At 39.9% G+C, this 22,572-nt stretch overlaps 1 protein-coding gene across 1 annotated transcript in view; it reads right to left on the bottom strand.

Annotated features, from left to right (window-relative positions):
• Window positions 1–19,064: 19,064 nt before the first annotated feature.
• The window catches only part of PARP8 (poly(ADP-ribose) polymerase family member 8), a 118,069-nt gene continuing 114,561 nt past the window's right edge, over window positions 19,065–22,572 (bottom strand). The window contains exons 25-26 of the mRNA XM_086770741.1: window positions 20,084–20,168; window positions 19,065–19,453 (exon numbers count right to left, since the gene is read on the bottom strand). Coding sequence (XP_086626867.1) covers window positions 19,351–19,453; window positions 20,084–20,168 — 188 coding nt within the window. The 3' untranslated portion in view covers window positions 19,065–19,350. The remainder of the gene's footprint in view (window positions 19,454–20,083; window positions 20,169–22,572) is intronic.

The following is a 22,572-nucleotide window of genomic DNA, read 5'->3' as shown; positions in this document are numbered from 1 at the left end:
AACCTGGAGTGAAAGAAGCAGCCATAGACTCAATGTTATTTTTTTCAGAAAAACAAAATATCTATAAAATAAACAAGAGGTTGGCAGTAGAAAAAGAAATGTATTCTGTCCAGGCTGGAAAACTGCAAATGAGTATAACACAAATTAGAATTATCACACTCTTCAGGGTTTGGGAGTGGTACATTATACCAAATTACACTCCTGTTTGGGGCAGAAAAGGTGAAGAAAAGGTGACTTTTGGGGGCAAGAAAAGAAGAGATGTGATCTGTTTTACAAAGACTGTGGTATAGCAGATCCTTAGATGACCTGACCAGTGTAGGGAGGGAAAATAAAACAAACACTCTGAGTGTGATATCCATCAGGTACTAATTACCAGAGGCAAAAGTTTACATTATGGAAGTACTGGCTATACAGGAGGCAGTAACCTCTGCTGCTACCACAGCACCTAGAATCATAGAATAATCTGAGTTGGAAAGGGCATTTAAAGGCCTCCTAGTTCAAGCCCTCTGCAAGGAGCAGGGGCATCTCCAACCAGATCAGGGTCCTCAGGGCCCGTCCAACCTGGCCTTAAATGTTTCCAGGGATGGGGCATCCACCACCTCTCTGGGCAACCTGTTCCAGTGTTCCACCACTCTCATTGTAAAAAATGTTTTCCTTATATCAAGTCTGAATATACCTCCCTCTATTTTAAAACCATTACTCCTTGTCCTATCACAACAGGCCCTGCTAAAGAGTTTTTCCCCATCTTTCCTATCAGCCCCCTTTAGGTACTGGAAGGCCACTATAAGGTGTCCCTGGAGCCTTATTTTGCCCAGACTGAACAACCCCAGATCTCTCAGCCTGTCCTCACAGGAGAGGTGCACCAGACCTCTGGTCATCTTCACAGCCCTCCTCTGGACTCGTTCCAACAGGCCCATGTCCTTCTTATGTTGGGGGCTCAGAGCTGGATGCAATACTCTAGGTGGGGTCTGTCAAGAGTGGAGAAGAGGAGCAGAATCCCCACCCTCAACCTCCCGCACTTCTTTTGATGCAGCCCAGGATGCTGTTGACTTCCTGGGCTGCAACCGTGAATTACCAGCTCATGTTGAGCTTCTCTTCCACCAGTACCCCCAAGTCCTTCTCCTTAGGGCTGCTGTCAATCTATTCTCTACTCAGCCCGTATTTGTTCTAAGGATTGCCCTGACCCATATGCAGGACCTTGCACTTGGCCTTGCTGAACTTCATGAGGTTCAAATGGGCCCACCTGTCCAGCCTGTCAAAGTCCCTCTGGATGGCATCCCTTCCCTACAGCGTGTCGATCACACCACATAACTTAGTGTCATCAGTGAGCTATCCCACTATCCATGTTGCTGACAATGATGTTAAACAGCCCTAGTTCCAATGCTAACCCCTGAGGAATGCTACTTGCCACCAGCAGCAAGTCTCCACTTGGACATCGAGCTGTTGACCACAACTCTTTGAGTGTGGCCATCCAGCCAACTCCTTATCCACTGAGTTGTCTGTCCATCAAACCCATGTCTCTCCAGTTGAGAGACAAAGATGTTGTGCAGGACAGTGTCAAATGCTTTGCACAAGTCCAGGTAGATGATATCAGTTTGTTGTCCCTTATCCAATGATGTTGTAACCCCGACATAGAAGGCCACCACATCCTTCTCCCAAAACTCTGAGATGTGTTGTAGATGGCCCAAATTTGCAACATTTTTATGGACACCTGCCAAATTCAAGATGAGTTTCTAGTTCAAAGCCAGAATTTTCACTCAGCACTAAGCTCTGTAAGGAAAAGTTTTCTTTTCCAGAGCAAAATATAAGCACTACAAAATTGCTACCCGGTTGGAAAATCTGACACAAACAATTCTGAAATAAAGCATTAGATGTGGACATGTTTCAATGAATAGCTCAATGTGCTGTGGCAGGGCTGGGGACTGGGGCTCCCTGAGTGCGGTTCTGGGCCTCTGAGCTACTGCACCCCGAGATCCTCTGAGTTTCCATTTTCCTCATGTCCTGGCAGAGTCCCAGGGATCCCTGAGTATCCTTGAGACTTCTTTGCTATAGAGCAGCACTCCAGAGGCAGAGATCCCTAACATTGCTGGGGGCTGGCTGCCTGCCCAGGAGACACAGATTTGAAAATACAGGCTCCTCAGCAGTGCATTGGCAGTGCGTTGGCAGTGTATCTGATTGTCTCTATGTACTATTAATTCGCAGAAGACAATACATGACCATAAAACATCCTTTAGCTTCACTACAATGCCACTTAAAAAAAAAAATTGCTTTTTCTTCCAAATATTCCTGTGCAGTCTTATTTCTTGGGCAATAAGAAATCAGAGACTGTAATATATATCAGCACCTAACTGGCTGCAGCTGCCTGTTTTCATGCCCAGAAGTGATAAAATGTGTAGAAATCCCATTCTGCTGAAACCCAGCAAACCGAAGAAATGATTTTTAAAATTGAATTTAAGGATCTTAGACATCAGGTTCTTTTGAAGACTTCACTCTTGACCTTTGGCCAGACTGCAGAATTTTTCTTGCTGAAGAAATAGTTGGAGGCAGTCTAACCCTGAGCGTGATGCTGAGGTACTCTGCGGAGCTTGCTGTGCAGGTGACAGGAAGATGCCCTTTTGATTTACAAGCTAAGCTGAAAAACAAGTCTAAGAAGTGGCCTCTTACTGTGTTTGCAGGGCTTCCATTAAGATGTCCTGCTGCTTCTCAGCGTGTTTTTCAAGAGAAAATTTTGCCATCTCCTTTTTCCTCTATGTACATAATGAGAAAATGTGTTTTGCAATGACTTCTAAGTAATGCAATATACTGCCACCAATACCTCCTCACACACAAGAAATTGCCAGGCACCTAAGCTAACTCCCAGGGTGGCAGGGTCTATCCACTGTGCATGGGAGACCTTGCCATTTTGACTCAGTTTTTCTGAGGAAATGGTTTCTTTCTGTGATTATCAGAAAGAGGGGAAGGAGAAGATCACATCTTTGTTGCTTTTTCTGTTTCTTTCCCTTACTTTTCTTTAAATCCAATATCTCAATTATTTAGCCACAAAGTAATTAATAAGAACTGATGACCTTACTGTCATTTTGAAGATTATTTAAGTAGACAGTTTCACGAAAGGCACTCATTTGCTGTGGTGTGCCAGAAAGATCTGTTCTGCTGCATGACACTGGCTGGTATCTTTTCTTCATAAAGGGTAAGATGCTGGATATAGCTCTGGCCCAAATACCTGTGCCCCAGTAGAGATCCCTGAAGTTCCTTTACTGCCTAGTCCAGAGATGGGAAAACACACTGGAGTTTTTGTTAAGCTAATTATATTGTTTAATTGCATGGTGTCCGCATTCAGGAATCTCAGCCACAAATGAAACCTCATTGCGTCAGACATCCAAATGCCCAGAATCCAGAGCTTACCAGCTCATGCTCCTTCTGCCAGCCTACTGCTGCCTCCACCTTTGCATTAATAATCACATTTATTTTTTGCCTCAATATACTGGCTTTCTGTGGAACAGCATGTAGTACTCCATGCCAGTGGAAATTTCATTGCTTGGTGCTTCAGTTTCCCATTCTTTAAAATGGAAGGCAACAATAATACTTCCTTTAGCACTACTGTAAGTAAATCTTAACATAGTCAGTACATTCATAGCTGTGAGTTGGCTAATGATGGTAAGATTTAAGTAAAAGAAATATCTATTAGTGAATAAGACATTACAATCAATCAAAGCATTGCAACAATGAAAACATGCAGAAGGCATTTCTACTTAAGAAAGATGAGACATAAATAGGATATGTTGGTGATTTTTCCCCAGCAATTAATACAAAGTATTTAAGATGCCACAGTCATTGTGTTTGGGAATATGTTAATTTTATTACCACCGAGCCATCTAGAGCACCTGGCTAAATCAATGTCCTCAGAAATATGCTGAACTATGTATGTGGTCTCTGCAACAGCTCCAGACAAGCATGTGTTTAAAATGAACAGGCATATCTACTCTTATCCCTTGGATAACAGCTCCAAGGAGTTAAAGATTACTTTTAGTTTTAGCCACTTCTGCTAGCAGTCTGGCTTTCCTCTCCTTTCGAATATATATCATTTAATCTGTGTACCTGTAAAGAGAGAAACAGGGATAAATCAGGGCAAACATAGGAACAAAGACCATCCAGAGAGTGCCTGTGAGTAGCTGTCTTGTATATCACTATTTTAAGTTACTTTGTGAGAAGGTAGCACATTTTGGCAAGTCAGATTTGCTAAATACATCTCGTGTACTTCTCTCGCTGACCTCAGGGCCAATCCTTCCACAGGGAAAACCTTTTTCTTCTTTGCCAGGGTTTAATATACACAAATGTGTAGTCATTTAAGAGTTGCAGGCATACCAATATACATTTAGCTTATTTTCTTTATTTTTTTTAAAGACCATTGCCAGTGTCCTTTCCAAGTAAAATAAAGTAAAAATCTCTTGAAATAAGCATTTTCTTAAAGTGTAAACCATGTAAAATACAAATGTCCAGGTTATATGCCATGTCATGAACCTTAACTGGTATCCTTTTGCAGCCCTGTTCTAGATGACATCTCAGAGAAAAGACAACCCTTATTCTCGTACTGAAAGAACATAGAAAAAAAATCATATCACATTCCAAGATAATCAAATCTCCCAAGTGTAACGCTGAAGGAAGATGAAGTAACATTACAGGTTTTTGAACTCTGCATTTCACAGGCGTAAAAAGTAAATATTCAGTTATTCATACAGATAATTTATTTTATCCTTCTCCAGCCAAGAAGATATATTAATCATTTGTGCTTGATGAGCACTATCAAAGGTTTATGAAGTCAAAATCTAAACCTCAGGGCTCATAGATCCCTACAACCCCCTTTACTTAAGTGCTTACACATTAAATGGATTTTGGCCATACAGCTTGTGGCCAAATGACATATCTGACAATGCTTTTCGGTGCCTCAATACAGCTGATAATGCTAATTATCAGTTTACATTGCAGTAATAAAAATGGAGCCAAATGACCAAAATTTACACTTGGAAGAGGAAATAGTATCAAATCTAATCCTGTAGCTGAGCAAATTTGAAAGACAACTACTACTGTTGCGTATCTCATCATTTCCCCTTAGATAAAAATATCTAATAAACCCTAGGAATGCTCATTTTGCTACATTTATTTTTATTGCCATTACCTGCAGGGTTAACAAATACTACAACCATGCAAGGGACCAAAGGTAAAAACATGATTTTAATATATCATGCCGTAAGGAAGCAAGGGAAACACAATACTTTACTCAGGTGATAAGAACAAATAATTTGCTGAGTTGCTTTTAAAGGTGAAAATGAATCCATTCTGAAAGAAGGAAATAAATTACTTCAGAACTGAAGCTTCAACTTTATAGCCCATCATTATTCCCCTCCCTGCTGGGTAGCACTCAGGACTTAGAAAAATTTTGGAAGTCTAACAAGGTCTGTCTGGAAAGGCTGGGATTATAAGGCTGAAAGCATGAAATTGACTGTGATAGCTGGATCTTAATAGTCAAACCAGAGTGACTGTGCTCTGCTGCAATGTGTGGAGGCAGTTGTACCCAGTAAAAAGACACCATAAATCTATATACAAACCAATATTCACTTAAAATTCAGAAAATAGGAAATAGATGATACTTTTTCAGATATTAGATACCTAGTGGGCAGCTGCAGGCAAGTACTTCTATAATACAGAGCACTGAAGGTAGGTGTGTTATATCTGTTCTTTTAGAAAAACTGAATACATCTCATTTTCTTTCATCATGATGGCCAAAGATGGCACTGGATTTTATGAAAGAGAACTAGAGTTTCTCATTAGTAGGGGACTTGGATCTATGGTTTCCTTCCTTAGACTGACATAGTTAAATTTCATATGTGCTCCACTGGGAAGAACAGACCACATTGTGAGGGATATCTGTGACCCTTTTTTTGGCATGTCTGGTCTCTTATTCAGGCTTTAGGAAATGCCCTGATAGCCCAGTCTCCTATGGGAAGCCAGGTTTATTCTCAATTTGGGATATTTACAAATGTCAGAAGCAGAGCTAAATGAAGTCCTATAAGACTGATTAATTGGTGTTAGTTTTACGAGAAAATGACAACTATAATGATATCATCATCATTTATATGGAAAACAAGTGGGCACAACACATTGCGCACACACTTCTCCATCACCTAAACACTGTCCAGAACCCACTCATTCACTGGTATTGCTGGTAGACACATGGCCCACATACTCACTTTTCTGCTGCTGTCGTTCTGTAAAGTCATGGTTTTATCTTTCACAGATTAGCTTCCCTCTCTCCTGAGCTTTTCTACTGACAGCTGATACCAGCTGGAACTCTCAGGCCTGAGTCCTCAGTGAGGGGCTGAAGGAATGTGTCCTCAGTGTTCTGCTTGAGCCAGCTTTCCTTGCACTGTTAGTATCGCTGAGGAAGAGCTCTCCTCTCTTTGCCTGTGCAATTAATGATGAAACTCAGGAAACACTTGCTTTTACTGTGCCTATTACTTTTACAAGCTAAAGAAGGCTTTGCATGCCGTAAAATAGGCATCCTCTGTGCTGTCTTTTATTCTTGGTGTAGATTATATGTGTAGCTGTATGCCACTGTCCTCGTCTTCTTTTGGAGTTGTATGTTGATCTGCCATGGTTTCACACGCGTTATAAACTGAGGCTGCAGCCCTGCAGCATGGGAAGGGTTCTGGGAACAGAGGGAAGAATCGAAATCCCACCTGCTACACAGGATAAATTGCTACCATCGATTCCTGCATCTTTGACACAGGGCTGCATCATGTTCAGAAAGAGGTTTCTACCCTCACTGCCACAGCTGCTTAGTGGTATTCCCCGCTACGTACGACACACTGTATGCAGGGCTGTAGGAAAAGGCTCAGTTGTTGAGGCTGATCGCTTTCTGGGCTGCTGTATGCACTGCTGTATGCACGTGCACTCAGGCTCTGGCTTGAGTTTAGTATGCACACAGGTATTTCAGGGGACTGCGGAGGAAATGGTATAGTGCATTCATCTCACACAGCACTGATGAGAATCCAAATCTGATTATGCTGAGGTGAGCGGAGACTTTGACAAGAACTGTTTGAAAGCTCAGGCTGTTATATTTTTGCTACTGCAACACTGGTGTTAGATCTCAAAAGTGTCACTCCCTAAGTTCAGCAGGGAGTTTACATGTTTTGTTTATTTTTCTATCAGCTTACATCTTTTGATGTAAGAAGAATTTTGAAGAATCATTTGAACAAAAATGTGTGATTGGTGACTTCTCTGGCAACACAGCAAACCCAGCTGGTAGAAAGGCTAGCTCTTCTGATGCTGGACCAGGCTGTGCCCCAGTGGCATGGACACTTTGTGTGTGAAACTCTTATGAGTGTAAGTGAGAAGAGACAGAGGCAATACCTTCTAGGATGAACACAGGGAAAGGTGAGAAGATGGGCTTTCAGCCCACAGAGATTGCCCAGGAAAGGTAATATGGACATAGCAAGGTGATCTTGCCTGGCAGGTGTTCTCCATGACAGGGTATACTTCCAAGGCAGCACTGAAAAAATACTTTAACACAGAAGTTTAAAATATAAGCAGAGAACTAAGTGTTTTATTGAGCAAGAATGATGTTTTACTCTAAGTGAGCCCTTGGAGCTGCTGCAGCTGAATTAAAAAAAATAGTTCAGCTTGTACCTCCAGAAGATAAGGGCAAATACAGCTGGATAAACAGGAGAAGGTGAAAAACCCTGTGGCTCAGGTGTGACTGAAGATAGCCCTTGGTTCAGAGGGAATTTGTCAGAATGGTCGAACTTCCAGGTATTCTCTCTGGTGCACCCTGCAGGAAGCAAACTCTACCAGCCAAAAAATAGCCCAGAAAAGGAGTTCTTGCCCAGGATTTCTCACACCAGCAGTCTGGTCCAGTATGGACGCTGTAGAAGCAATTCTATAAGTAAACTTTCTTCCTCAAATAAGTAGCATTTAAGTGGCTGGCCCAACATCCTGACCTAAAGAAATAAAATCAAAAGTAAAGACACAGAGATGAGCTCAAACCAGCAGGAAAAGGAAAGAATAAATTTCACTTACTGCTGAAAGGGCTCAGTGAAACAAAAAAAAAACAACCCTCCCAGCATCCCCCTTCAAAATATCAGACTACTATAGCATGATTTTCATCAAGTGATCACATTATGTTGATTAATCACTGCAGGAAATGAGTACCTCAATTCAGGTTTTATGCAGACCAGCAAGAGGGTGCAAGGAAGCCTGTGTTGCATATTGCTACTATACCTTTCAAGTTTTTATGGCTCTCAAGAGAAATGAGGCATTCATAATGTGTGGGAAAAATAAAAATCATAGAGAGCACAATAAATCTAAAGGACTAAGTTGTGGAAATCACATCTTTAAACTGACACAGCTGTGATTAACTAGCAATGGCTTTTACAGTTAGAAAAGTTTTTGGATACAGTTATTTGCCCAGAGAAAGTTTCTGGTGAAAAAAAAAAGGAAAAAAAAAAAGAAAAAAAAAAGAGCAAGTACAAGTATTTAATCAAATCCTTGTTTTGGGCCTGGTGGGATGGAGTATGTTAAACCACAAGCCTTGCACCTCAAGAAGCTTGGTTTTGAATCTGTTCTGATCATAGAGACTTAACTTTCCGGTAGACCTTGGCTCACTTTTTTTATAAAACCCCCCACAGGATTCATTAGTCTGTTCAGCAGAGCACTGGAATAAATCTTCAGTCATGACTGAGCTCTACTTGCTCAGCTGTCTTTGCAAGTTTAGACAATCTCTGTGTATACAAAACAATGGTCCCCGCTTCCCTGTATTCAAAAAAACAACTTGCCAATCAAAATTAAAAAGGATATATGCATGTGTAGGTATGTATGTATAGTTAAAGAAAACAAAGGTAATTATTGTTGATATTGAAGTTTATATAGAGGCCTGAATCATAATTGACTTAAATGCTGTGGAATCACTTGTGCTTACTCAGGATGCAGGAATAATGCTACAAATCAAAATAATAGCATTCTTCATTCATTTTGCATTTGCTTTCTCCACAGGAGACTATACAAAGTGAAAAGCAAGCACAGCAGTGCCTTAAGAAATATAATCTTCCACCAAGGAATAGCTTTACTGCTACAGAGCAAAGATCTAGGTCTAGACAAACTAACCTCCTAAGTTTGTCCGGGATGGCTGTGCCTGTACAAGCAAATTGAGCAGGCTCAAGAACATTGCTGGGTGTGAAACGTAACTGTACAGCTTGTAAAACTGCTAAAGCAATCCCTTGCGCAATTTTACCCTACATAAACTCCTACACAATTCCCAGTCCACATGGACCATGAACCATGTTTTTACTGTAGCTTTGTTTCTTTCTTTACATTCATGCATGCTAGCATTGGCAAGAACATATGTGAATAAAGATCCACAGAGCAGCCAATGTAAAGGAACAGTTTACACAAAGTAGCATCATTTACAGAGAACAGAATTAGATCAGAATGCCCAAATTTTTAGGTTTATCCAGTGGGTCAATGATACTCTAAAAGCCAAAATCAGTCCTCATTTGGACCCATTAATAAATTTTTGCACTGTACCAATGCGTCTGCTGCCCAGGCCATGGAAACTCCACTCACAAAGAAAAAAAGTAAGAATTTTCATAATAAATCTCACACACACATGCCATCAAATCTTTCAGTCCTATAAGGAAAAGCTTGATTCGAGTAAATGGACTTGGGGTTTACAAATATAAAAAAAATCTCTGTGGCAAGAAAGCAAATGCATATGGTAGCCGACTGATGAAAAAGCCCATTTCAAACTAATTTATGGAAATTGTTCAAGCAGATTAATCTAGGAGATCAATAACATTCCTTAAAGTAACTAAGACCCCAGTAAGCTTTCCTAATAACACCACCAGGAAGACCAGCAATCCAACCTGAAATCTGTTTGAAGACACAGCCAGAACTACAGGTAGGGAGTATTTTACACTGCCAATTTTTTTTTAGATGAAAGGGAATTATGAGAGGAAATTGTGTATATAAAACTCCTTAGCTTTTAACAGCATCCCTCTTGGCATACTCTTTCAGCCACACATTCTTGTTCTCATGTATATGTTAATGGTTTGTACACATGCTTTTCATATTGCAGGGCTGTAATTTCAATACTTTTTATTATTGTGGCTGCACATTTTTGCATTTTAACAGAAATATCCTCAATATTGTATTTTAATGCTAATATTTGATGCTTTTCTAAAGGCTAGCTGTGTGCACAAAGAATGAGTGACAGGGAAGAGAACTGCAATGGATCAGAAATTCAGGTCATATTAGCATAGCTATACAGAATATGAAATTGATGAACAACATAACAAACAGCAAAATTATCCCCTCCCCAGCAAGTCCTCTCTTTTTCATATAACATTTTGGTAGTGAAAGAGACTACTGGAAACCTTAAAAAAAAAAAAAAAAAGCCAGCCAGTCAAAGAGAGAGTGAAGTGCCACAGCTCAAGTTTAGCAAGTTTTTTAGCAGCCACTCAAAGACCTTTGTAACCAGGGCATAAAATGGACCAAATGCTACTGGTACCCTTAAGAGATGCAGCTGAAAAAAAAGATGCAAAGTTCCAAAGTCCAAAGCATACAGTATCTGAAGGAATCTAAGGAAAGGTTGAAAATAAAAGATAAGGTAGTAAGGAAGACCTTACTGTTGCCTCCGCAAAAAATAGCCATAAATCAAGATGCTTTTTAAGCAGAAAATACCGATGTTGCATGTAGGAGCAGCTCAGCAGCCACAGAACAGACTTGAGCTTTTTGATATTTACGTCCTACTGATTAGCATGGCAAGCATGAAATCCAAGTTTGCAGAAGATAATAAAGAGCCAAAAAGTGGAATAATACAATTTCACACAGAGGGAATATTGAATGAAGAGCAACATGCCAGCTACATGGCAAGACATACAGAGGAGGCATGACTGGTCCCTTGAAATTCCCCACAGGCAAGAATTTAAAAGCCTCTGGCAAAACATGTCATTGCCAAAAAGACAGCCAGTGAGATCTACAAATAGCTACCACATTACAGTAGTTAAAAACTGTTTGTAACACACTGCATGTTTCAAAAGAGTGTACATGGTCATATCCTATCCTTAAAGTAAATAGAACAATTTTATTTGACAGTTATATATGTAGATGCAAATATATTTACATTTAAATATATACTTACATATTTACATAAATATGCATATTCAAATTAGCTTGGGCTCTGACTAGTCTCATTGTCAAACATCTTCATAGTGAATTAATCTTGGTAGATGACTGTGAGCAGAAATCCTCCCAAATCCCAATCCATTTCTCTAGGAGAGGAGGGAGCAAGATTTTTTCTTAAACAGTCAGCAAAATTGTTTGTTTGACAGCTCACATGGGAAGAATAATCTGATCAGAGTTGAAAACCAGCGAGGAAAGTATTAGCCACTTATTTCCTTTCTGGACTGTTTTACCTGCACAGACTCAATCAGAATATGTAAATAAAATATGAGACAGGTTCCAAGGAACTGTCAGCTAACTGAGCCATTCTTCACTCTGCCTGAGGTCTGTAAGAAAGTCGCTACAGCTCTAAGTAAGCCTGCTACTTGCAGGTACAGTGGGAAATGCTATTAGGCTGAGCTATACAGCTACAGGACAACAGGCTAAAGAAAATGAACATATTTTCTCATTTCTCCCAAACAATGGAAATATTTCTCTTTAAAAACTACACATTAGGATTGCTTTGCTGATGATAAGCTCTGGCTTTTGTTGAGCAAACCTTAAGCCAGGAGTTCCTCTTTTTCCAGACACAATCTCTTGAGACTTGCGCTGCTCTTGCTTCTGCAGCAGTCACTGTTCCTGCTGCTGGTGTTATTCCCACTGCTTCAGCTTTTTGCAAAATGCCAGTTTTCTGGCTGAAATCCAATAGCTGACACCTTGTACAGGGGCTCACTATATTCACTGCTGCTACTAAAAGAGTCTTATACCCTGTTCAGAGGCTTCAATTTCCATGTGTTGAATTACACTTCTCTCCCTCAAATGTGAATGGAAAATATTTGCCACATTTAAGAAACTCATCCTGAAGGAAGTATCATGTGAGCTAACAAAAAAATGCCAGTTTAAAATCCACTATATTTTTTTTTCATGTACCTGTAACTTTTTCACCTGTTTTGACACTATGCTCTTGTAAGGCACTGAGCCCTAAAGTAAACCTTTGTTATACTCCTTAAAATTTCTCCTCTCTAGTAACTTAAGATCTTGCTCTGTGCTGAGAGCTGGGGCATACAAAGCTGTGGCCCTCAGCTACTATTGGCTTCATTCATTTACTGCAGCTACGCTTAAGTAGCCTCCCAATATTCCAGGTGGACAATTCCCTCTGGGAGGGGGCCCCAGCTGTGTGACCTGTGCAGAATTATTTGCTGCGATCTGCACTGCACAGTAATTCACAAAAAGGTGGTCAAGCGTGCAAACACAGTTTAATGAATATACAGTATGTACTTTTTCCAGTGCCCATAGGATATTTTCTTAGAAGATGTTCTACTCTTCCTCTTTTCAAAAAGGCAATGTGTGCATTTGAAAGCAGTTCTACTCCACTGCAAAAATTCTGTACTGCTTTCAAGTTTTTTTTTCTGTTGTCTCGACGGAAAACAGACTACTGATGCACATTAAGACAGTTTGCAATGCAGCAACTTGGAAATGGAGAAGTTAAGCCAGAGCTGGTATAAATCCTGGCCCTCCTGCTATCTGCGGGTACTGATTTTAGTGGAGTCTGATATTTCTCCACTGATTCAGCTCTTGTTTTGTGAGTTTGGAAGTGACTGTTTCTTCCAGCTTCAAGGTCCTCAAAATCAGAATATCTCTTCCATTAGAGAATTCAAGCTCCAGCCTGTAGACGACAATCAAAAGCAAATTATCACTCATTTAGGGTAGCAACAATGTATTTTTTCCTCTCCCATGCTTATATTTGTGTAAAACACTTAACAGCATTCAAAATAATAGTTTCACTTTGACTTCTCCAATCCAAAATCCTCAATAGCAAAATAATAAATTTAAAAAAGCAAAAGCTAAAACTTTCAAAACATACAAGTTAATATCTATCCATATAATTAAAATGAGCTCATAGGTGGTGAAAAAAATAGTACACTGACTGAATTAATAACCAGTCCCACAAATGTCTGCATATTTTATGAGCGGCAGATGTGCATTTATACTTTAAACATACCCACATGGTTTGTCATATATTTGCTGTGTTTTCATGACAAAACCAGCTCTACAGAAAAACAAAGGACTTCTTTAAAAGCAATTATAAAATGTATCTTGAGACATCCTTATGCATTTTATATGATACGTTACATGCAAAATACTCCTTTAATTCCAGTATCTCTACTTTGAACCAGTTGTGTAACCCACTCACATAAACACAGCACGGAAAGCTGGTTTTTACTGTTCATCCAAGTGTTTTTAAAAAGATGACTGCAGAAAAAATTTACTCCAACAATACATGTAAAAGCATGGCATAACTTTCAGATGTCGTTGAGATTAGCAAAAGTCAAGAAACTGCTTCAGATGCAGTTTAATTCTTAGACAACTGTTTTAACTTCAAACAGAGTTCTCAAAATAGTGCCCAAATGCACAGTACTTGTTGAACAAATTCTGATTTATTGAAAGTAAACATTTACATTGGCTACAATGTTATAACTGTTACAAAGCTGGATAAAAGAGGCTTAAATAGCAATAGAAAGCAAGTGCAGTAAAAAGTGAATAGAGAAAATATTTGGCCTTAGTGATCTTCCGGCAGTATTTACATTATATACATTTCGTTAAATATTTGTAGTAACTCTAAGGCACCATAGGCTAAATAGCAGGCTGCAGTACTATTTTGTGCACAGAATTTAATAAATTTATTTAGAGAAAAAAAAAGGCTGTAGAGTTAAAAGAAACATAGGCATATTTTATGTTTACATAAAGGAATGACTGCTTCTTAAAATTCAAAGATACAATACATACAGGGTAAACGTAAAAATATTTTTAGAACATTAAATTATATTAAATGGCTGTGTATAACAACTATTTTTGCTGACTTGTTGATAAATGTTTTATGTAGTCTATTCTTCAACATGTTTTTCACATGCTACATATGTTCATCTAAAAACTACTTGAATTTTTTTTTTCCTTACAAAAGTCTTATACCTAGTATGTATACAAAATCCCAATGCAAAGTGTAATGGGTAGTAATTTACATTGTAGCCGTTCTGTGGCGGACTGAAACTTAGCAGGAGCACACAACCAAAATGCTACGGAACAGCAGCTCAAGGTGTTTTAGCCCCCCACTGTCGTCGGTGGCTGTTGCTCCAGCCAGTGAGCAGGGCTACGAAACCACCACCCCAGGAAAGACAGAGGGGCTCAGCGCTTTCAGACCTGACCTTTCCAGAACCAAATCCTGAAAATCCAAACTACTGGTGATATCCTTGTGCATTTCATATGACACCGCGCGTGCAGAATGCCACTGTGCTTTGAGTAAAGCTTCTCGTTTATCCCCTTCTGCAGCGCAAGTGTCCCTCCACTCCTGAGCGCTTTAAGGAATAAATTTGATTATTACCACAGGCCTAGCTGACTAAACTCAAGATCCTTGCTGAACAACTTTCAGCCCTACACACATTTAACTGCTCTCCAAAAAACAGACTTTGCTCAGTTTAGTCAACAGGCTTGTTTTTCACCTTGAGGTAGCATTTGTAACAAATAAATTGCACAGGACACCCAGTTAACACTGCAGTTTTGCAAATAAAGTGCCGCAGGGGCCTGTGTGCCCCAGGAGACAGGTGGATGTGTGGCTAGCGCCAGCCAGGCCGCCACGGTGCTGCGGCCACAACGCCCACAGCCCGGCAGCCGGCAGAGGGGCCGTGCATGGCAAGGGGCTCCCAGCCCCTTCTCCCCCTCACCCTCGCCGTCACGGCTGCCGTCCTGCGATCACACAGCCAAAAGGAAGCTGAGTCCTGCTAACTCCCAGCTGAGCCTACAGGCCAAGGTGATGCCTGGGCATCTGCACGCTGACACCATCACAACAGGCCTTCACCTCAGTGGCTTCTAAAAAACTTACCATGAGAGCAAGGAGTGAGTAGTACAAAACCCACCTACCTTTCTCTAAGGGCCTGCCCCTCAGCACCTCTGATGGGTGCTCAGCACAGCGTGGGATCAGGCCCCAAACCTATCTGTTGTGAAAATGCTAAGATTACAGAGTGCTTTCCACCCTGTCAGTCATGGCTCATACTCTTTGTATCTGACTCACATTTTCTAGAGCCAACAAGTAGTCCATCTAAATTAATACAATGCTTAAGTAACTAGATACCAGTTTTATATTCATTTAGGTTGTTTTAGTGAGTCTTTTAAAATTATAAATCTCTTCATTCAGTTGTCCCTTTTTTGTTTGTTTTTTTTTTTTCCATGGTAGTAAGTGGTTTGTAAGCAAAGTATAATTGATTTAAGCACAAAGTCTTTGTTTGGAGTGATCTTATATTTGTATTAACAAAAGCATAATCTTAGCATTATTCATCAGATGCATTTTTAGTACCAACAGCTATAATATAAAAATTATACAGCATCAATAACAGTTTTTCAAGGGCTTTAGAGGAAAAATGTAAGCATAAACAATTCTGGTGTCACCGACTGGTTCCTGTTAAAATATTAAGCAGAATGTTACACAAACCGGCCATTGTATGATAAGTAATACAGAGCCAAAGACTCAGGTTATCAAAAAGGTGTAGCACTGCTGAAGAAAACAGAGCTATGCTGATTCATATTATAGGAGAAGATAACTCAAATTGCTTAACCCCTTGAATGCTAAATATCTGCCCGAATCTCAATAAAGGTTCAAAAGCATCTTTTCTGATTCCTTTCTCAATGTCTAAAATATTCAGAAGTATAAATACAGCAATTTATTATTAGGGTGCAACATTAAGTCATTAATCTCTTTTTTTTTTTCCATCAAACTTTCCCTATTTGAGGGCTTGTAATTTATTGTGGGATGTAGGAAGAAGTTAGAAAGTTTTTTCCCAATAATTCTCTTGGTTGCTCTGTGCTGAACACGGCCACAGCTAGATAGCTATGGTTTCATGGAGATTTCTACCAAAACAGATACTACGGCCAGACACTCTATTTTCTTTGATTAAAAGCTATCTGTGAAAAGCCTACATCTGTACAGCAGGACTTACAAAGATTGCTCTATCACCAATATGTGTGCATGATAACAGAGGAAGGGAAATGCAAGGCCTTTGAGGATAACACAGGATTTTTGCTCATATGACCCTGGCTTTTTATTTTTCATCCCCTGAAATCCATGTGAATGTAAGTTTTTGGAAGAATTTGGCAATACGTAACTTCCATTCTTGGACAAAACCATAAGGGAAAAATCCTTCAAAGAAAATCTCATCCTTGGGCTCTTTCATTCCAGGTCTTGGTCATAAAGTCTTTGTTTCAGCTTTGAAGTTTGCTGTAGAAGGGCTATTTATTTTTGAGTAACAGACCCCCAAAGAACCTCCTTCTCTCCCCTCACCTTTTAAAAATTATGAGAACTAATACTTTGTTAAACGATCTGAAGATCACTGGAGAAGCTCACCTGCAGAAAATTTAACACCTTAGTAGAAGTTTCTCATCAACATATTGACTAAAGAAAAAAGTGACTGAGTCACTGTGTAGCAGGTGAATTTTGGTTTAATTCAATTGCTGTTTGTGTGTGACACTGGGCTTGTGTCCTTGCACTGTTCCCTACAGCGTGACACCTTCCCAGGTGGCCCAGCTGCCCTGGGCATGGTGTTGCCCCATACCTCCAGGTTTCCCCGCATGGCAGTGTTGTTCTCCCCACCCATTTTCCTGCCATGCACTGTGTGGGACCTCATCTGCTAATGCCACTTGTTAGTAACCCAGTGGCTCCTCAATTTTTTTCTTTCCTACCAGCAAACCCCTTGCCCCTTCAGAACTACCTTTCTCTCTGAAAGGTTTTGCCCTTTCCCACTGCTTTGCAACACCTGTGCTTGTCACATTCTGCCTTTTACTCTTGGCAACCCTCCTTCTCCCTCATGCATAAGTCAGTTGTCTCAGTACTCCCTGAAGGAGGCACCTTACAACAGCAAGGCCTCCATATACCTCTGAGCCCTGCTGTCCTCCATACTGTCCCTTCCTCCAGCTCATTGATTTAAAAGAAATCTCTGAGCAGTCTTAAAATTCGGCGGAGATGTATCTTTTCTCCCCATGCCAGTGGCTGTATTTACAATGGCACTATGCATGGCCAGTATCATGACTCCTCCATGCAAACCAAGGCTGACTCACTGCCATAGCCACATTCCAGGTTTCTTCCTTCATGGTGTTCACTTGTGACCCTACTGCAGCTTGAAGGGGCAGGGAAGATGACTGCTTACTTGGCTTCTCCAGTTCACTCATGGTCATCTTTGTTTTCTCCTAGTTTTTTTGAGGAGGCCTCCCAGAGCAGTGGACTATTAGCCCAGCAAGTCAACGTAGGGTATCTTTTTGGACTTGCTTCCTAGTTCCTTTTTGTTATGCAAAACATAGTGATTCAGACTCGTATGGCAAGACAAATTATAGAGAGAGGATCATTCCAGGGTTTCAGCTCTGCTTCTGAATTATGCTGATTTTGTGCAGTTAGACAACCTAAGGCAGTCCTTATGTAGGCAGGCAAATTTCAGGAATCCTCTTTGTTTCAAGAAGTTAACTTGCGTCCCAACACAAAAGGTAACAATTAGAGCAGTGATTCTCAAGTCAGGGGTCCTCCAAAGTCAATAGAAATTCATATCAAAACAGAGATTTGCAAACAGGATTGGCTTTACAAGTCTGGATGTGAACAGAAAAGCTGAAGTCCCCAGCAAGTAAGTCTGGAATGTTAAAATACATTTCCAAGTATGTGCTCCCAGGCCCAACTACTTGTAGGGCACTTCAACTGCAGCAAGTAATAAGGGAGTGTAGCTTGAACTAGACAGAAGGAATCACCCATTACAGCATATCTAATGCAGTTCTCTTTAAAAGAAGCAAACCTGCCTGTGCTGTTATGCTGTTATTTGGCACTTCAGTATCTTTATTATGAAAATAATGTAATAGAGGATTCAGTCTATTTTTGCTTTCTGAGGTGGCTCGTAATAGCTGCACAGATGGGTAAGCTGAACTGCTCTCCATATTCAAGGGTGTGACTGATGCTTCACAATAGCTACCGTGAGGGTTGCCAAGGGCACTCATCAGGGCACAGGATATGCTTTATGCCTTGGAGACTGGGCCCCTTCCCACCTGTGTTGCCATCATGCTCACTTGGAAAAAACAGTTGTTAATTTAAAGGTTAGAGAGATTTGAATCGGTTTGTTTTCCCTTAGGAATAAATTAATAATATTTCACCAAGAGAAAATCAGTAAAACTTTGCATTTGTTTGTATTTTCTGATGTACCAACAATCAACTCAATCATGTAAAAGCCTTAATTCAGTATGTACTCTTAAATATGTGGCTAAATTTTACCACAGAGCAGTTTCACTGAAGTTAAGAATAAAACATTAAATAACCTTGTTGATCTAAAGAAACTGTAAAATCTAGTATAGAAAAATCAAATTTGTAAAAAGGAAGTTAACAGCTTCAGGATTTTCAGATGTTTGCTAGGCTTATAGAATTAAAAAATGCAACTTAGCTGCTTAATGGATAAGATAGTGTTTCCAGAGAAGATACAGAAAACTAAACATACACCATCACATTCATGACTTTTTGCTTTGTTTCACTCATTAAATAAAAAATGTATTGTTGTTTTAACCTTTCACTCTAAATCCTAGCTGCATTTGTGTAAAATAAAATGAATCATAGGTAGATGCAGGTAACCAATCTCTTTAACTTGACATGTTCCAGACAACCTTTTATTGTGTTTAAATATGAGAATATTTTACTTATTGCAAAGTATCCTGCATAATACAGGTGCTCCGCTATAAAATCTTCTCTCTTGCTTATAATTCACTCATTCTAAATTTAAAATACCAGTATACAGTACTAAAACCTCCAATTGAAGTTTAATATAAAAATATCAGCACAAAACTCCTTTTTAAAGTCTGTTTATTGTGAGCAACCCAAATGTCTGTTTAATTATTATTAGTTGTAGTATATTAATAGACTTTGCACCCCTACAGTTGCTAATTCATACCATCTCAGGTATTTTGATGAGATAAGAAACACTAAGTAAGAAAACAGTAAGTATTCAAAGGGTTAATTTGCTTAGAATAATAATAATAAATTAGTTTTTTTTGCATCTTCTTCAGTTCAAAATCCAGCTTTGAGACTGAGGAAGGTTTCCAAATCACATCAATTAAATAAGAGTGGTCCTTTTAACCAGTAGCAGTTTGATTGCCAATGACTCGAAGAATCTCTTTATGAATGCTTGGTTCCTGTGTATTTATACTTGTATCACCCACTTGACCATCTTCATAACTAAAAAAAAGTACAGAAAATAAAATCGAATTAATCTCTTATTAAACTATGTAAAAACATCCACAACACTGTTTCTTTCAGTAATCAGGAGTGCTTATTCCATATGTTAACATGTTTCTATTAAAAAGCTCTGCTGCACTTCACCATTATATGAAGATCCTAAACTCGAGAGTGAAGGGTGGGAGGGCTGCCATTGTCATTGAAACCCTGAGGCTGAATAAGCCACTAGGACCCAAAGGGAACAAATCATAGGTGAGAGGGGAAACGTTCACATCGTAGACAGGAAGCCTTTAATGAATTCCTCAGCTTTAAAACATATAGCCAAATTGAAATGACATTTTACAATAAGTGGATAGACTTATTGTAAGATGAGGTAATGCTGTGGAGTGCGAAAAATCAGTAACTCTCCATTCATTTATTCTATAATAAAACATCTACTAAACTTTTGTCACTAGCTTATCCATACATTTCCTAACAAAAGTAAGTACAGAGAAAGATAAATAGTGAAGTGATACTGAAAAGAATTAGGAATAAACATGTTTTATCTACTTCAATTACAACTATTGCAGGGAACATGGAGAAAAAGGTCTAGGATGAACTGAAGTTGAATGTTAAAAGCTTTGTACTCACACAAAGAAAAATCTTGTACACACGTGATCTGTATTGGGAACTACCCATATCTCTCCATGTTTGTGCAGATCAGATGAGGTTATCACTATCAGGGAAAGAATACATTTCAGAGTTAAAAAAACACACCTGAAAAATATTGCTTTAAAATATTTGCTTTTTATACACTTCAAATAGCCTTCTGAGAATGTGTAGTTTTCCACTGCACATCTGTGGCGTGGCATAGACTGAGCTGGCTGCTAGCACAAACAGGGAGATGAACTTGATTATTGTTTCCAAAATACATTGTGTTTTCCAGAAAACACAGGTGCTTGAGGTACAGGAGGCAGTTGTTACTTGGAATAAAAAATGAAAAAGTATATTTATTAAAATCTGATTTTAAATGGCCGTAGGGCTGTTAAGGAGGATCTGAGTCGACTAGTCAGCCTTTGGAACAAAGATATTTGTATTTGATGACGGCTGAGTCAAAAATAAGACATTAAGACAAAACTTGAAACTGAGATATAACAAATTTAGGATTTGCAATACTACCAAATATTTTTAAAAATTAAGCATAACAATTATGACTTAGAGGGATCACAAAGCTTGCCAAAACTTACTCAGTGTTGAGAAAATAGCAATGTATTTGATGATAGCTTGTTTGCCAGCAGAATGAGGACAAGACAGGAAACCTTTTAATTGCTAGGTAGAAGCTATACCATCAATCTGTATTTGCAAAGATTTCTATAAATGCATTTAAACACCATTCTTCCGAACAAGTTGTCCAGCCGTGGGGTGAGCAGGTTCATGGTGCACTGGGTGAAGAACTGGCTGAAGGGCAGTCCTCAAAGGGTTGTAGTGAATGGGGCTACATGTGGCTGGCAACCGGCCACCCTGCTCCCCAGGGTTCAATTCCAGGGCCAGTTTTGTTCAGTAAGTTTATCAACCACCTGGATGCAGAAGTTGAACGCACCATTAGCAAGTTTGCTGATTACACCAAACTGGGAGGTGCTGTTGACTCTCTTGGAGAGCACGAGGCCTTGCAGAGGGATCTAGATAGACTGGAGCACTGCACTATGATTAACAAGATGAAATTTAACATGTTGATGTGCCAGATTCTGCATGTAGGATGGAGTAAGGCTGGGCACAAGTACAAACTGAGAGAGGAGTGGCTGGAGAGCAACCCTACAAAAGGAATCTGGGGGTGCTGGTGGACAACAGGCTCAACAGGAGCCAGCAGTGGGCCCTGGCAGCCAAGAGGGCAAACCACATCCTGGGATGCATCAAACACAGTACAACCAGTCAGACAAAAGAGGTGATCATCCTGCTGTATCCAGCGTTGGTGTGGCCTCACCTGGAGTACTGTGTGCAGTTCTGGGCCCCACAGTTTAGGAAGGATGTGAAGGTCTTTGAATGTGTCCAGAGGAAAGCAATAAAGCTGGGGAAAGGTCTGGAAGGCCCTTTACCACAGGCATGTCCTGTGAGGAGTGGGTAAGGACTTGGACCTTGCTTTGTTTGGAGAAAAGGAGGCTGAGAGGTGACCTCATTGCTCTCCACAGTTTCCTGAGGGGGGGAAGTGGCGAGGAGGTGTTGTTCTCCTCCCTGGTACTCAGAGATAAGACACATGGGGATGGTTCAAAGCTGGGCCTGGCGGGGTTTAGTCTGGACATTAAAAACCATTTCTTTACTAAGAGGGCTGTCAAATACTGGAACAGGCTTCCTAGGAAGCGATTGATGCCTCAAGCCTGTCAGTGTTTCAGAGGCATTTGGACAATGCCCTTAACAACATGCTTTAACTTTTGGTCAGCCCTGAATTGGTCAGGCAGTTGGATGAGATGATCATTGTAGATCCCTTCATAGAATCGTAGAATCATAGAATGGTTAGGGTTGGAAGGGACCTTCAAAGGTCTTCTACTCCAACCCCCCTGCAAGGAGCAGGGATATCTCCAACCAGATCAGATTGCTCAGAGCCTCATCCAACCTGGCCTTGAATGTTTTCAGGGATGGGGCATCCACCACCTCTCTGGGCAACCTGTTCCAGTGTTCTACAACTCTCATTGTAAAAATCTTTTTCCTAATATCCAATCTAAATCTACCTCCCTATCTCCTCTATTTAAAAACCATTACCCCTCGTCCTATCACAACAGGCCTTACTGAACAGCCTCTCCCCATCTTTCTTGTAGGCCCCCCTGAGGTACTGAAAGAGTCTACTCTGTGTATTCTAACAATACCATGGATAAATGCATATTCATTTTTTATACCATGTCTTCCATAACTTGTAATTTTTAACAAACATTTATCTGTTCCAACTAATTTTATTTGAAATCTGTATTAACAGTCTCCTCTAAACACTTCTTTTCACAGAAAAATGAAGTGAACATGAATGATGTAAAAGCTATTTTAGCAAGTATTTAAAATTCACCCTTATAAAGTTGTTAGTCTAATAATTAGTGTGAGAAAAGAAGAACATGGATGAAAAAATTCTTGTAAAATACGTGATTTTTATTTAGAAC

Source organism: Chlamydotis macqueenii, chromosome Z, assembly GCF_036417535.1.
Source record: "Chlamydotis macqueenii isolate bChlMac1 chromosome Z, bChlMac1.mat, whole genome shotgun sequence".
Lineage (NCBI taxonomy): Eukaryota > Metazoa > Chordata > Aves > Otidiformes > Otididae > Chlamydotis > Chlamydotis macqueenii.
This window is presented reverse-complemented; position numbering and strand designations above follow the sequence as displayed.